General features: G+C 36.6%; 1 protein-coding gene across 3 annotated transcripts in view; it reads right to left on the bottom strand.

Moving 5' to 3' along the window:
- Positions 1-6,610: 6,610 nt before the first annotated feature.
- SYT14 (synaptotagmin 14) overlaps positions 6,611-15,394 on the bottom strand; it is an 80,105-nt gene continuing 71,321 nt past the window's right edge. For all 3 annotated transcript variants that reach the window (XM_058835511.1, XM_058835508.1, XM_058835509.1), the window contains 2 exons: positions 11,538-11,727; positions 6,611-7,322 (listed from right to left, as the gene is read on the bottom strand). In XM_058835511.1, the coding sequence (XP_058691494.1) occupies positions 7,009-7,322; positions 11,538-11,727 (504 nt within the window). In that variant the 3' untranslated portion in view covers positions 6,611-7,008. The remainder of the gene's footprint in view (positions 7,323-11,537; positions 11,728-15,394) is intronic.

Below are 15,394 nucleotides of genomic sequence, written 5' to 3'. Positions count from 1 at the left end.
GCAGTATAAAAGTATGCAAGAAAATGCTACATACTGTATATTTCATATCTTTTAGAAATGTGGTGAATGTGTGCTATCTCTATGCAATATAATTCTTCACAAATCCAACTCCTTATATCCCAATGAAAAAATGAATTAAAATGTGTAACATTTTAATAATCTTGCTGGTAACAGCACAATTCAGTATTTGTATTCACTAAGATCAGTTATTAGCTTATAGTCACCAGAAAAACAAGTTCTAAATCACTGAAGATCAAGGGAACTATAATCTAAAACTATACTTTGGGACAGAGCCAGCAGCCTTTACTCATGACAGATGTCCCACTAAGAATGGAGAGGAGGCTCAGTTTTACCACTGTTATTCATGTTAATAGTGCCTTTCTCTGAGACATCCCCAAGAATAGATGGAAGTGTTTACAGGGAAAGGTTCTACACAGCATGAAAGACATCTGGTTAAACCAGGACCTAAGTAAAAGGCAGAAGGTTCAGGCCCTTAGTCATTATATTAGCACTTTTGATTGCGTTAACAGTGATATAGCTTGCTCATAGAGCATTTAATTTTACATTGTTAAATCATCTTATATAAAAATAGGTAAGAAAGCTCTGTAAGAAAGTATATATACTATATAAGGAGAAATCTCTCCTTAAAAAAAGCAAATAAAGGGAAAAATTGAATAAAAGGTTTCACTAATTACACTTTGTCATGAAAATCACATTAAAAACATTTATCGTAAACGAAACAGTACTGAGCACTAATGAACCTTGTGGTTTACTGGAAAGGACAGCAAACTAGCTGTATAGTAAAAAAAGATCATTGCTCTATCTCCTTTTTTATAAATATTCCCTACTACATTCAACTGCTTAGAAATTTTCTTTAAATGTCATAATAAGCCATTTGCAAAACTGACAATCAAAACTGGTTCAACGCCCTGCTCCTTGCTTGTACTGTGGCCTAGAGATTACATCTCAAAGCTATGATAATGCTTCTAGTTAATTCTGCAAATTCATTCAAATTCACGCTCTGGAAATGAAGCAAAAGTTAAAAAGCAATCCACTTTAGACCCTCAGCATGCAGTCAGTGTCCACGGGGTTTGCAAAACACAGGAAAAAAAAATCATACTGATACAATGGGCAAGACTCTTGTCCTCAGATACAAGAGAGAAACGGATGACATTAATTAGATCCCTGAATGTCCATGAGGTATTCCTTCAGTGGTATGGTATTACTGCTTCTGCTCTCCTGAGTAGGGCCTTTATGCCAGCTCAACCAGTAGATGCTTCCAAGGAAATACTTCTTCTTGCTATAAGACAGCTTTGCCTTTTCTCTGGGCAGAGCCATCTCCTGATCTTCATTCCTACAGGAGCAGTACCACCCACTTTCCTGACTCCTGGCACATTCCTCTGCATAAGGACCATGTTTCTACATCGATCCAGCATAAACCTGAACAGCAAAACCTGATCCAGCATGTACCAGGCCCATCCGTTGCTTCAGTCACGCCACGTAAGAACTAAGCTCACCAGCACTAATAATTGTGCCATATTCAGGTAGACATAATATAAGCAGATAAGGGTGCATAAGATTTCTGCATAGTCTGCAGAAAGGAAGAAACCCTGCTTGAATTTAAGGAGGGGCAGTGATAAGTTCTTAAGGCTAAACTAATCCATGCCACTGTAGGCCAGTTGGCACTTGCCCTACTCACCCAAGGCAAATAAAAAACCATTTACCCTCTGTAAAATACCCTGGTTTAGAAGCCACACAATGTCCACAGAGACCAGCACTGCTCTGAATGTATGAACTTCACAACTCACATGTCACAGTCTGTCTGAGCAGGGCCCTCCGAGGGCCACAAGGTCCCAAGAGAGGAATATGAGTCACTGTTGCTGCTACTGTAAGAAGCCATCTCTTATTTTAATGCTCTTGCTCTCAGATAACATCTCTTCAATAGGTGTTGGTGATTCACTGACAAGGAAATGCTCCTGTGATTTTTCCCTCTAGAACTAACATCAGAACAAAGTAGTCTGAAGTCCAGCTGTGATGTACTACAAAATCTAGCAGTTGAGTTAGAGACCAAAAAACCAGAACGTTCTTGATGGCTCCTTCTAACAATAAACATTGCTGCATGTTCCAGTTAAAATGGTCAAGATGTTTAGGGACTGCTTTAACATTTTTAATAATAAGTTTTAAAAATATTTCAAAAGCTGAGGAAAAGGAGAAACAATAAAAAGAGATAATGATTAAATAATGAATTTGTGACAGTATCTGGATGTTTGGTTTTTTGCCTCCATTCATAATTGAAATAATATTTTACTGTTTTGCAGGTGCCAGGCTGTACCACCCCTCTAACCTACCAATACCATTGCTCTTCACACCTTCAGGGTGAGATCTGCTCTCCTCTTGACACCTGTGGGCTCCTCTCACTAACATGAATAGCAGGCAGGCATGCACATCAGTGGGAAAACTATAAGGATGTTTAACTGTTATTGAGAATTCAGTTTCAGAAGGAAGTCAGTCTGCCTTACAAACAAGTGACAAGTCAGGATTTTAAAGACTGCTATAAACAGGACAGCTTTTTTCCCTCCAGAAAAGTGTCATAAGTAGAGGACTCAATACAAATCTGAGTTCAATTGAAAGGGCATTCTGTTGTTAGTTTCAGGCTGGAACAGCTCAGGCCAAAAGGCCTCCCCTCAAACCTCATTCCCTGATCTTACCCCAGACTTTTTATTAGAACTGGGATGTGTAAGAGTGATCTGTACTCAATTCCTACATGAAAATGTTTCCCTCAAAGAAGTTTTCTTCTGGTTTGCTGTATTAGAACTGATGGTTTGCATTTCAGACATCTTTGGGAGTTGGAGAGGTCACAGAGATTTTGCACCAGTACCTTAAGGTACAGAGTGTCCCAGACCTCTAAGGTGCAGTGACTGCCAAAGGCAGCTTTTCAGGGCCATGGGGAGTTTGCAGGAGTGAGACAATGGGGGAAAAAAGACAATAAACCAAGAACACCAACACAGATTTTAAACAACAAAAGAATTGCTCCAAAAGTGAAAATGGGAAGGTACTGATGCTGACACTGCATCTGCCATCAAATGCCCTTGCAAAAATTTACAGGTAAAAATATTTCCTACAGTAAATACCACAAAATCTTGTTTTCAGCTCAAGTATTTTCTAAATTGATAACAATATTTAGCTCCCACAAGAGCACATATGTTCATTCCAAGGGCTCCCAAAATTTCCAAATCTAATTATCAAGGAGTTTAGTGGACTTTCATTTCATTTAGAAACTCTGTCATATTTGTCCCATAGGAGAACTTACACACTGCCTTGCTTCTGCCTTTGCAGTCAGACCTCCCAGTGTAGCTACAACACGGTAGTCTCACATCCCGAGCATGAGGCAGCAGCACCGGGACCAAGCTTTGCATCTTTCCAGTGCTCCCCTCATTCCCTGTGGCCCCTGGCTGAATGGGAGCAGCAGGATGGCTCTGCTGCCTTCCTGCCTCCACGAATGTGGGAGACAGCGATGTCCTGCAGGCGCTGTACAACCTCTCCTCCTTCGGTGCAGTGATTTCATGCTTGGCTGTCCTGCCCTTCACAACCTTGCCCTGAACAGAAAGGAACTGGCCAGCTTTTTCACATTTATAATACTTTAGGATGACCTATTAGAAATGTTCTAAGCACTAAATCAAACAGATCATATACAGAAAGGATGCAATACTTCCAAGAATAGAATCTGTAGGAACATCACTGTTCTACAATTATTTAAGGCTACACTGACAGGAAACAGATTCATTTCAAGATCTGCAATTTCTACATGGTTTGCTGGCACACAGAAAAGTAATTAATTTGATACATTTTTTCAAGTACTTACTGTACTTTTGAACAAAGGCAAACAACAAAAAGCTATGAAAAAACACAGCCAACTCTGGGGAAAACACAAGTGCCTCTAATTTGTTACTGATACTTTGTTCTTCACAATTCTGTTCTGTGCTTAAGACCTAACTGAATGCACAAAACCACACTGTGTATGCAAGCCCTTAGGTAGGGTTTAAAAAACCCACAATAGCTGAAGGCAGATTTCAAATACAAAAGTGTAGGTTTGCATAAGCAATGAAAAACAAAATTACAAACAAATCAAATAATAAGAATAGGTTCTAGGAAGAAAAAAACAACATGACAGCTATTGGTACTCACAAATTAACTCACAAAAATCCCAAGGTGAATCCAATTATTGGTGTGACTGGTTTTGCATGGCAAATCTATATTCTATTGCGTCAAAATTAAACATTCATTTCCATTCTTCATACATTCAGTTCCTAGCCTTTGTACAGTATAAATACAAATAAATCAACCCTTCTTCTGCACAGTAGCACGGACTGGTCCTGGATACTTTAGGAAAAGTCTTAGAGAGAGATTCCTCTTCCCAAATGAGCCCAACACAGAGTACCATTCATCTTTGTTGTGTCTAAATTAAGATTTCAGTGCCATAGAAATCTAAATGCTGAAATGCAAAGCTGAAGCAGTGCAACCTACAAACAGAAACCCAAATCATGACACAGTTTAGTTTGGTTCTGTAAGAGGTTATTTGCTGCACCTTCCAAACTGACTTCTTCATTTGTTCAGTGATGATGTTAAGTATATTCTCCACTGGAATTACCTGACCCAGTTCTTGCTGTTCAATATTGTACATTATTTTAAATAGCAAAACATGTACAAAGAGACAACCATCAAAAGACAATTTTCAGTTTTAGGAAAGAGCATCTAAATATCCACAAACAGATTAGATAAAACCACTTCCACACCCAATGAAAAACTGCTTTACAACAGCTTCAAAGTCATTGCTTCTATTATAGGGAAAGCTGAAAAGATTGTGAGAATCTGAGCATTTCCCTTATGCATATAAAATTTATGCTGATTTTGTATTAAATTCTACACTCAACATTACATTTCTCAAACTGGACTAACAAAAACGACTGAGACAACCTGCATTGTATTACTGTGATGAAGACCATTCCTGTTTGAAGAAAGTTTTTGCATTATTTGTATTTAGTAAATAAAGTTTTTGTAAATAAAGCAGCAGCACAATATCAGGAGGAAAAAAACAAACCAGAGGCCTGTAATAATGTTTAAATCTTTAAATCAACAAAAACTGAAAGCATAGCTCTGCAAATAAGTCCCTCAAAATACACCAAATAAACCAAGACATGGAATTATAAATTCCTTTAAAAAGGACTTAATGAAATTGTTAAATAGTGTAAGAATTTAAGTACCATGTGAAATATCTTTATTACAGCATATGCACCATCACTAGTCTCACTGTACTTGACTGTCTGTATACCCCAAAACCAGAATTGTTCAAAGGTTTTATAAAGGAATTCAAGAGGAACACATCTGTCCCAATGAGAACACTTCAGACTAACACAAATGGTCTGAACAAAATCCAACACTTTACTCTTCTACCCACCAAGTGCTACAACAGTTAGTGAGGTCTCATATTAGGAAGACATCACCACCATTTATAAGAAAAAAGAAATTGCTTGCTTTCTTTACAACAACAATTAAAAATAAAGCTTGTAATTACAGGCAAAAAATGAATATTAGAATTGGGAAGCTTTTTAAAAATATGTTTACTCAGTAATGCACAATTTCAGTAATATGAATTAGATTCAGCAGTAATTAAATTAGTGTGAGTCCAGCTAAAGGCTTTAGGACAAATAGGAATCTCAGAAGCACTGATATTTCCCCAATTTTGGTGGATACCATGAGTGTTTATCTGGTGATACTGCAGCTTCTCCACTGCATCATTAGAAAGCTGTGTTTCCCAACCTGAACATAAGCAAAGCAGACTTCTATTTTGTGTGTGAACATTCATTCAATTGCTGGCAAATCACTAGAAAAATAACTTACTGATGTGCTCTTCTTCAAGAAGAAAGGTAGAAACTCCTTGTCCACTCTCTACTTCCAACAAATAGCATATGGTAATTCCTAAAACAGCTCACAAAAGACCTGAATGGATACCTGTTTCAAGCAAAGCCATAGTGTTTTGCATTCATTCAGAGTGCAAAACTGCTGCCACTTCCTTCACAGTCTTTCAAACTAATTTCCCACTGCTAACATTTTAAAGAAACCTGTATCAATTTGCTTAATGAAAATATATTTTAGTAAAGTCGTGCTCTATGAGCTTCCTACATTGGAATACATGAATACAGGAAGTGCTTTCAACAGAAAGTTACACAGTTTTACAGTACAACCTGTCTAAGTAGTTTTGGAAGGGACCAAACTAATGATCTGGTCTCTTTGGATTAGGCAGAAGTACAGGCAAGAGGGAAAAACCCAATTTTTGCCTTATATAGAGCTCGTTCCTGTCACAGATTGAAGAAACATTAGTTTGATGTCAAAGTTCACCTGATGCCCAAATGCTAGTATTTTTCAAACCAACTACATATCAAAAAATGAAAACTTACTTTACTAAGCTCCCAGAAAGAAACTCAGTGCAAAACAACAGTATATTTCTATTTGCTATATTATTAAGTGTTCTTTCACCAGTGGTTTTTCTTTTTTTTGCTTTTGTTTTACAGACCATTAACTTTCTCAAAGTGCAATCTATTGACCTTTAATCTGAATGCAGGCAGGTCAGAAGCTACAGTACTAAAGCAATACAAAAGGTACACAAGGAGGAGCTTACATCAAATTGGAGAACCTCACACAAAATGTTTCTGAATTGAAAACCACAAAACAAACCCAAACAAACACAGCATCAGGTGGACAGGGAAGGGACCGCTATCCTATCTGTGTAGAGCAAGGCTTCACTGACACCAAGGAAGTTCATGAATTGGTGAATTGAAGATTCTATATTAAATCCCACCATTTTGCAGGTTGTTCATCCTTTATGATGGAATGTTGACCGCAGTTTCCATTTTTTACTCTCACAACAAATCTGCTGATTGCGACCGGGGCTGATCATCTTCCCGGGAGAACAAATTCCCTCAGAACCACAGCTGCACTTTCTACCATCCATTACGATTCCAGTAAAGTATGCCATCTACAGACTTGCTGTCCTTTAGATTCCTTCATTTCAGTCCAGTGATTGAGTTCGTCTTCTCCTGAGCTGTTGAGACCTAAGGAAATCCAGCCTATCATCTCTTTCCGCTTCATGCTGCGTTTATTATACACGGACAGTATGAGTGTCACGTCCGAGAGCTGGAACAGGGCCACCTGGAAAACGAAGGTTTCCTTGTACACGGGGTTCGGCTGCCCTCGGCGGATTGAAGTTTTGCATTTGGACATCTCCTGCCCCATCGAGTTCAGCAGTGTTAACTTAACATATGTATCTACAAAAGAAGTCACATTGTGGAATGTCAGATATCTTGGAAAGAAAGATTTGGAGAATGAGGTATTTACAAAGAACAAGGATATGGTGTGTACCAGGACAGCCGAATACAGCTTAGCTTAGACACATGGAGAGATGACAAGTAAACAAAATATTACAAACACACTAACAAAGTAACTAGCTCCAGTACTATGTACATGGGTTAAGTTAAGGGGGTATACCTCATAATCCTCTTCCCATTGACCCCCTTGCTTAGCCTAAAAAAACTTAAATTGCATTAACACTTAGCAAGCTCCAACTAGCCACAACACTGTAAAGCATACCACCGAAATTTCAAAGAATATGGATAAATGAAGTGGAATAAAGGCAATTAATGATGAGGGGGAAAAAAATTATGTCAATATGCAGCGATGATATCAAAACAGCCAGGATAAAATGCTTAAGAATAATCTCTGCATGGATGTGGTTCTCATTTTGGGCTTTTCAGTTTTCTTTATTTTGAAAACCAAAACGTAGCAAAGTGCATTCAAGATGGCAGTTTACACAATACCAAAAACCCTATTATTTCCTAGATTCATGAAGGAATACATTTACTGCATGTTTAAAGAAAAGCAAATTTTTTGCATAATTCAAGATGATTGTTCAAGAAGTAGCTTGTATGGTGCTTTTAAGCATACACTTAAGAAACTGATGCAAGTAATGTAGTTAGCACACATTACACGCTAGCATTTGGGTATAAACCCTTAATTTTAAATGTCTATTTTCATTGGACCAAAAGCGCTAAACCATGCTCCTACAGAGGGATGAAGATTTCATGAAGTTAACTAATTATAGGAAGTATAAAATAGTATAAAACAATCTCATATTCAATTTTTAGTCCTGTCTTTTCATGTGAATGGATAATATCAATTAAAGGTTGGCGCTTATGTTAAAAAAACCACATTGAGTATTTCACTTTGCAGGTACACTGAAATCCCAACATCCATAATCAGAGATAAATGCAACTTTTGCATTAAAAAGTGCCACAAAAAATAAACATATACTTTTATAAACTGGTATGGTAGGCAGCCATATGTGGATATTTTACTGCTGGCAGGTTTCTTTTGCATGAAAAAGACAACATTCAATTAGTTTCTACAGGAACTCACCTCGGATTATATAAACCTGTCCACCTATCAAGTGTTTTAGACAACAGAACAGTCCATCTGACAACAGGGGGTGGAAAGCAGTAAAAGAAATAATGACCAGATGTCAATAGTTGGGTGAGAGAGGATCAAAGGTTAAAGTTTAAGAGGAAATACTATTCACTGGAGTGGAAGAACATGAAACCTTTAGCAGCACAGATCAGAAAAAGGACTGAACACAAGGATTGTTAGGTAGAATTGAATGAAATGAAAATTTCGTGCAGTTTTTGTGTAATCTTCAACAAAAATTACATTGCTTACATAATGGGTTATTTTAGAACTAATAGTCATTGGGTTCTAAGTCACACTTACCATAGCAAGAATCATGCAAATGATTAAGTTATAGCAGATTTGGTAAAAACCACTATATCCTTATAAAACTTTATGCTTTTTCATGCAAACTCCAGCATATTTAGAAAAACTGCACAGTAAAGTAATTAAACTTCATTTATTAAAAGCAATAAAATGAAAAATCATTGAACTGAAGACCAAGCTGGTTTTGCCCTTAGCTTTTCTAGTTATTGATATTTGATTGTAATACTTCAGTTTTTGAGTAGTGATGAACTTGGGCACAAGAATGACTCTGATGTAATCTCTAAAAAGAGCTGAGGGATGCTTATATGTGAATTCAGCAATGGGTCTCTATTTAGGATGTAAAGATTTTGCTTATTAAAATCCACATATTTATGGATTTAATGTATGTGTGCATGCATACTCACACATGCATTTAATATGCAAAAGCTCATACCCTGTTTCAACTAAACTTTAAGAAAAACTGAGAAGCATTTTTTCTCAGACAAAATATTAACTGTCACACAGAGAAACAAAGAAGACACATCTACTGTTACTGTCTCTTTGCCTGTATTCAACTGCTAAATGAGTTACTATGCAAGATATAAATATGCAGCAGAGGAGCATGTACTAGCAAGTAGAAATTAATATTTACAAAAATTCATAAGTTCACAAGCCCTAGACTACAGAAATGTGGGGTACAGTAATTGCTTCCATTTCTATCACAGTTCCTCAATACATGAATGCAAACTGAATTGTACACTTCTCAGGATTTTGGACCACTGATAGTCCAAACAAGAAATGTGATCAGGACATTTCTTCTTCATCATCATCATCATCATCATCATCATCATCCCTTCAGGCCTTAGTTTTCATTTTGTGGAAATGATGGCACAGATTGAGGCTGGCAGATGTCCACCATGCATTCAACAGGGAGTTAGTAAATGGCAGTGGCATGGACCTGGGTCCAGGAGTTTAAAAGGTGCCACCACTGCTTGGGGGAGGGGAGAGGGATGGCACAATATAGCCCAAAGGGGAAATCTGGATTCCACAATATTCTATGCATGGTTTTACCAGACCCAGAAGGTTCATAATTTCCAGCTTTCTAGAAACAACAGAACTCTGAAGCCACATTTGCCTAAACAGAACCGGACTATTGTTATTACGAATATCAAATCTTTCCCCTATCCTTCAGAGTGACAAAAGGTAGCATGGAAGCTCTTCCCTCTAAAAAGGTTAGACAGAACATGGTTTTACAGGGCTATGTATCATGTTCTCTGCTCCTTTCTTGCAATCTGAAACAGATTTTTGACCCCAGTGACACTCACAACTGTTAGCTACACTGCATGGGCCCACTGAGCACATTTTGGGAATTAACATTCTAGGGAATTAACATCTTTGTTTTCAAAACAAGTACTGAACCCCTCCTAACTTTCATATTCTAAATATTAAATAAAAGCTGGCCATCTCTGAGATTCCAGAAAGATAAGCATCTGGTTTTGCTTTAAGGGAACATGTGGTCTAATCTCTCCCTTTCATTTCTTCCCACATGCCAATGTCCTTGGACCTCTTTGGCTTTTCCCATCTCTTTCTATACTTTGTCTCCAAAAAGGGGACTCTGGGGCAGCTACCCAATTATATAAAAGTATTAGAGATTCATCCATCACCTTTTTTCTCTGGCCAGATTAACAAAGTCTGGCTCCCTCAGTGTGAAAAGTATAGAGAAAGCAAAGCAGAGTAAGGTGAGCCAATTACGATTACAATAAACATGGGTCAAGAAAATGAGAAAGAGGAGAGAGCATCAGTATCAAGTCTGGCTTACTTCCTAAACCCTGAAGACAAAGTGAGATGTGCAAACCACTTACAAAATGTAGGCAGCCTAATATATAATCCAGTAGCAGTGCCACATGAATCTGGGGCTTAAAAAACAGAAAGAGTAGCTAAAACCTGAGCCTCAAGACAAAATCAAAAGGAACAGGTAGGTATTTCTAATTAACACTTATGTGAATCAGACACACCATCTTAAAAAACAATAAAAAATATCTTTTTAAGAAGTTTGTTACTGAACTTTCTCAAGCTATGTCAAAGAGCTAGAGACAGTAGTAACATTCTCTCCCTGTGACATTCCATCTGGCTCCACTTAAGAAGTATATAAAGTTCACAGATATTTCAGGCATGTATTTTTGAACAAATGCTTGAAGACACAATTCAAGTCCTTTCTGATGGTGAACATTCCTCCTGTACAGTAAATATGCCAAAGGTCTCAAGTGCTTGCTCCTTGTCTTTACTGACATTCCCAAATTACATATATTACCACATATATACAGGCACATAAGCAATTAAAGACTGCAGTATCAACCCCTCTAGGAACAGCAATAACTGTTCAGAATGTTTATATTAATATTAACTGGCATGTACTTTCTCTTTAAACACTGACTTTTTTATTCTTGGCCTGTGATGTGAGGCATTAGTAATTTAGCAATTAATCATTATGATAAAGGTAATTTATTAGTCAGTCATCATGAAAAATTAAAATAGTCTTGTCAACTTACAATTAATATTTTGAATTTTAGATTTTTGCTATTTCCCAACTGACTAGAAATATAAAACATGAAACAGATTAGTTGATGATTGCTCTATTTCATTTTGATTGGGTAAGACTAAGTGATAGGATTGAAGTCTTTGCTACCAAGAGCCCCACCAGTACAGAAGCATTAGGATGAAAAAAGATTTTCACTCACTGGGTGGTCTGTTCGCTGCCAAGTTTTTGAAGTGGCTGCCTTTTATCACTTCTGCTGATAATCTTCCAGTTGTAGCATTATAAAGGAGGCCAATGAGGATTTCTGGAGCTGAGCCATGTACCAGAGACTGACAAGAGGAGGTACTTTCACTGCAGGACACTTCTGACATGCTCAACTGAGAGTCACAACCCTATAAAACAGATAAAAAAGTTCTGTGTGTCTTATGGATCAATGTAACTGGGGAGTCAATTTTTAGAATAATGCATAGGAAATTCTGAAAGCAACTTAGTGTCAATAACAAGTTCCATTCAATCACTCAATAAGAAATGTACATTCTTAATATATACTTAATTTGAAAATGTTAGAGGTAACAATGAAGTGGTCTGAAATGAAAACAATTCTTAGGTTCTTCCACTGCTTTGTGATTAAGGAGAAATAACAGCAAAAGATGAAAAGCAGCCTTTATGGTCCCTATTTATTTCAATTTCTATGGCAAGACCTGTAACATAATTTGTCAGCATCCTGGAAAATGTTAAACCTTGGATCATTTTCTTTCCAAAAATTTGAAAATATCAGCAGAACTTTGAAGATAATAAAATGCAGAAAATTCTTATTCATTCTTTGTAAAGGTTATTCTCTAGCCTGAGAATTTATGAGTAGCAACAGAACACATGCAATTAGAAAAATGCACTCTGTCTAGTATAAATTAGCTTACAAGGAATTTAACTGATCCAGGGATACAGAACTGCAATAGTCCCTTTGTCTTGGGTGGGAAAGGACGCAATGCTTTAATTTCCACCCTAAAAGCTTCCAAAAAATTTAGATCTTTCATGCATTCTCACTACATCACATCTTTAATGGGAGTTTCTAATACTAATTTTTATCACTTTAACTCCCCATTATTTGCCTTAAAAAAGGGAAAAAATATACTTTCTTTATGCTGCTATGCTAATCACGCCATGGTTGTTCCTATTTTCATTTGCACTGGCACATAAGAGTGGTACCACAGAAAACAAAAAACTGGATGGCAAGTAGCCAATGGAATGGCAATGTACTTGGTAGCTGAGGAGAGACTTTTGAATTATCAGCACATCCCTTTATGATTCTCTCAGAAAAAATGTAAATTGGGTCCACAGATTTCTCAAATATGGCTTGACTCATTTGGGAACCTGGCATCACTCTTTCAAGGAGTCATGATGATATTGTGAAGCTGATTCTTCCAGATTCTAAATGTCTCTATCATTTCCAGCAACAGCTGACATGGGCATAAGATCAGACCTAAAACCTAAATAGCACAAATCCTCATCAAGATAAATGTTAACCTTATAAGCAAGTAACTTCAGCTGACATATAAAGCCCACATGCATTATAGAGTCTCAAATTACAGAAGATATGATACCTACAGTAATACCCCTCTTATTAACATTTTAGTTCTTTTCAACAGAACATTTCCCAAAAGTCTAGCAGAAATTTCAAGTAGCAATCCAGTTAGTCATTAATAAACATTCATTGTTGTTAGCAAATGTATTCTTAATATTGAAGAAGGACCTCAACAAATTTCTCTGACTTCCCACTCCCAAGCTGCAAATTCAGAATTTCAAATCTTCAGTTACTTCTCCAAAAGCTCTTTATTCAATGCCAAGAATAAATTTCAAACTGCTTGCAAATTGTTAATTGCTGAAAATTAATTACAAGTATACATTCATTCTCTGATTCTTGTCATTCATAGAACAGGAAACTTTTGATTCCTAACTTAAACAGAAGGAACAAAATGGAAAGTTTAAAAGAAAGATGACTTGATTCAGCAGTCACAGTATATACTGCACACTTGAAAGACTCAGACTGTCACAACTGAAGCTATTACTTAAGCTTTCTGGTCTTTATAAACTGTAACGCATTATCCCCATGGTTCTTATTCACCTTATTATTTCCTTGAGCCAGGAATTTTAGCACAGTCCACCTGATACTGTTCAAAGCTTAGGTCTCAAATTTGATTTGAGATCATGATGCAAGCTCACTAAATAAATAAATAAATAAATAAATACATACATAAATACATAAATGCATAAATACATAAATAAATTATTAAATAAATAAATAAATAAAAATAAAGTAACACAAAGCAGGCAGCTGAGTAACATTGTCCCCAGCTCCTCAAAGGTGACATGCTGAGAGAAGGTGATGATGGTAGCTTTTCCTAATTGGGATTTATTTGTACAGTTTACTGATGTCCCAGAAGGGACTTAGAAACCAGTTTATGACAGAGTCAAACTCACTACAGTGGGAATCAGAGTAAGGTTTAGCCTGTTAGAAATAGTGAATAGTAAATGAGTGACTATCAAGTGTAAATGACTCCTGAAGTACCCAGAAAGAGAAGATAAGTAGTTTCTGTGTGGTATAATAGAGAAGGATAAAAACAACCAAAAAATTCAATGCGTGGTTCTATAAAATTACATAAGCATGGGCTAGAAATACTATTCCTTTACAGCAGAATCCCGAGTGGATAGGAGAAGGACAAGACTGCCTTTCTCAAGGCCAGGCAAAAGGATCTCACCAGCTGAATAGTGTGTTGAGAAGACCAAGATGATGCTTCAAAACCCTAAATGGATGTAAATGCAACTAAATGACTGTATCTTAGAAGTGTTGTACAGAAAGAACTGGTAGCTGTAAGCTAGATGAAAAATCTGGAAAGTGCATCTAACTTAAATATTCTGCTATAATATTTTCTAAACCAAAATATTTTTGCAGGTTTGAGAAAAATGAATGTTGTTCAATCCTTATTTTATAATAAACTTATGGATCTCCTTCCTAAAAAACTGTGGGGACATAGACAAAATATTAAAATAAAGCAATCAAATTCACTGAAGGAAAAAATCTAAATAGTGCTTTGTTTTTTTCACTCCAAAAGAACTTCAATTCATTTGTTTCATGTTGACCCAAATGGATTAAAAAAATACTCTGCTTTTTAGTTATGAACTGGAAAATCCTAATACAAAAGAAAGTAAAATGCTAAGACAGAAAATGAAGCAGATTAGAAGACAGAATGACATTACTGGGTAAAAAAAGATTAAACAACATAAACCAAAGTATGCTTTCTGTGGCTATAACAAAGGAGAAGACAGAGGATTTAGGGAAGAGTATGTAAAAGTCCTGAGAAAAAGGGGAGAGCAAGGCTGCATTTTGTCAGTTTTCTTTTAAAAGAAAACAAAAAATTTTATGAGGAAGAAACCAGAATCAGGGATCGTAAGAGACAGCTGAGATCAGCTGGGCTCAACAACTAAAGAAAGACTTTCCATTGCAGGGCAAAGTTAAAAGCAGAGATACTGAGTATTATTAGATGTCATCTCAAAAGTCTCTTTTCCAGCACAGAGTTTATTTTTCACATTTTGGAAACCCATTCATTGTTTTAAGGAAAATATTTCATGATAACAACATCTGTGTGTAAGAACCTGATTTTGTGCTAAGTCATATGATGCACTAGAACTGGAAATAACAGCTTTATTAAAGTTTCTGTTTAGAGGGTTTTTTTCTGGTTACACAAGTCAGAATTCTAGAAGAGCACTAACAAACTCATCAAGAAAAGAGCCAGACAAGAAGTTATGCTTTTACCTGCTCAAAATATAACCTTCAAAACCAAGTGCTAAATCATAAAATATTAACACTGAAATTGCCCATTGGTACAAAATGAATACAGATGGAGCTCCAGTGACATTACGGTGCAACCAGATGCTTTTCATATCCATGCAGGTCTGCATTCAATCTGTCTGTAAAACTATCTGTAGCCTACTTTGATACTGTTGCTTCCCTGTGGGAAACTTAAGATTCAGACCAAAAATTACTATTTGTTTGAAATAATG

The sequence above is a fragment of the Poecile atricapillus genome, chromosome 3, assembly GCF_030490865.1.
Source record: "Poecile atricapillus isolate bPoeAtr1 chromosome 3, bPoeAtr1.hap1, whole genome shotgun sequence".
Classification (NCBI taxonomy): Eukaryota; Metazoa; Chordata; class Aves; order Passeriformes; family Paridae; genus Poecile; species Poecile atricapillus.
Note: the sequence above shows the minus strand (reverse complement) of the source record. Positions and strands in the feature narration are given on the sequence as shown.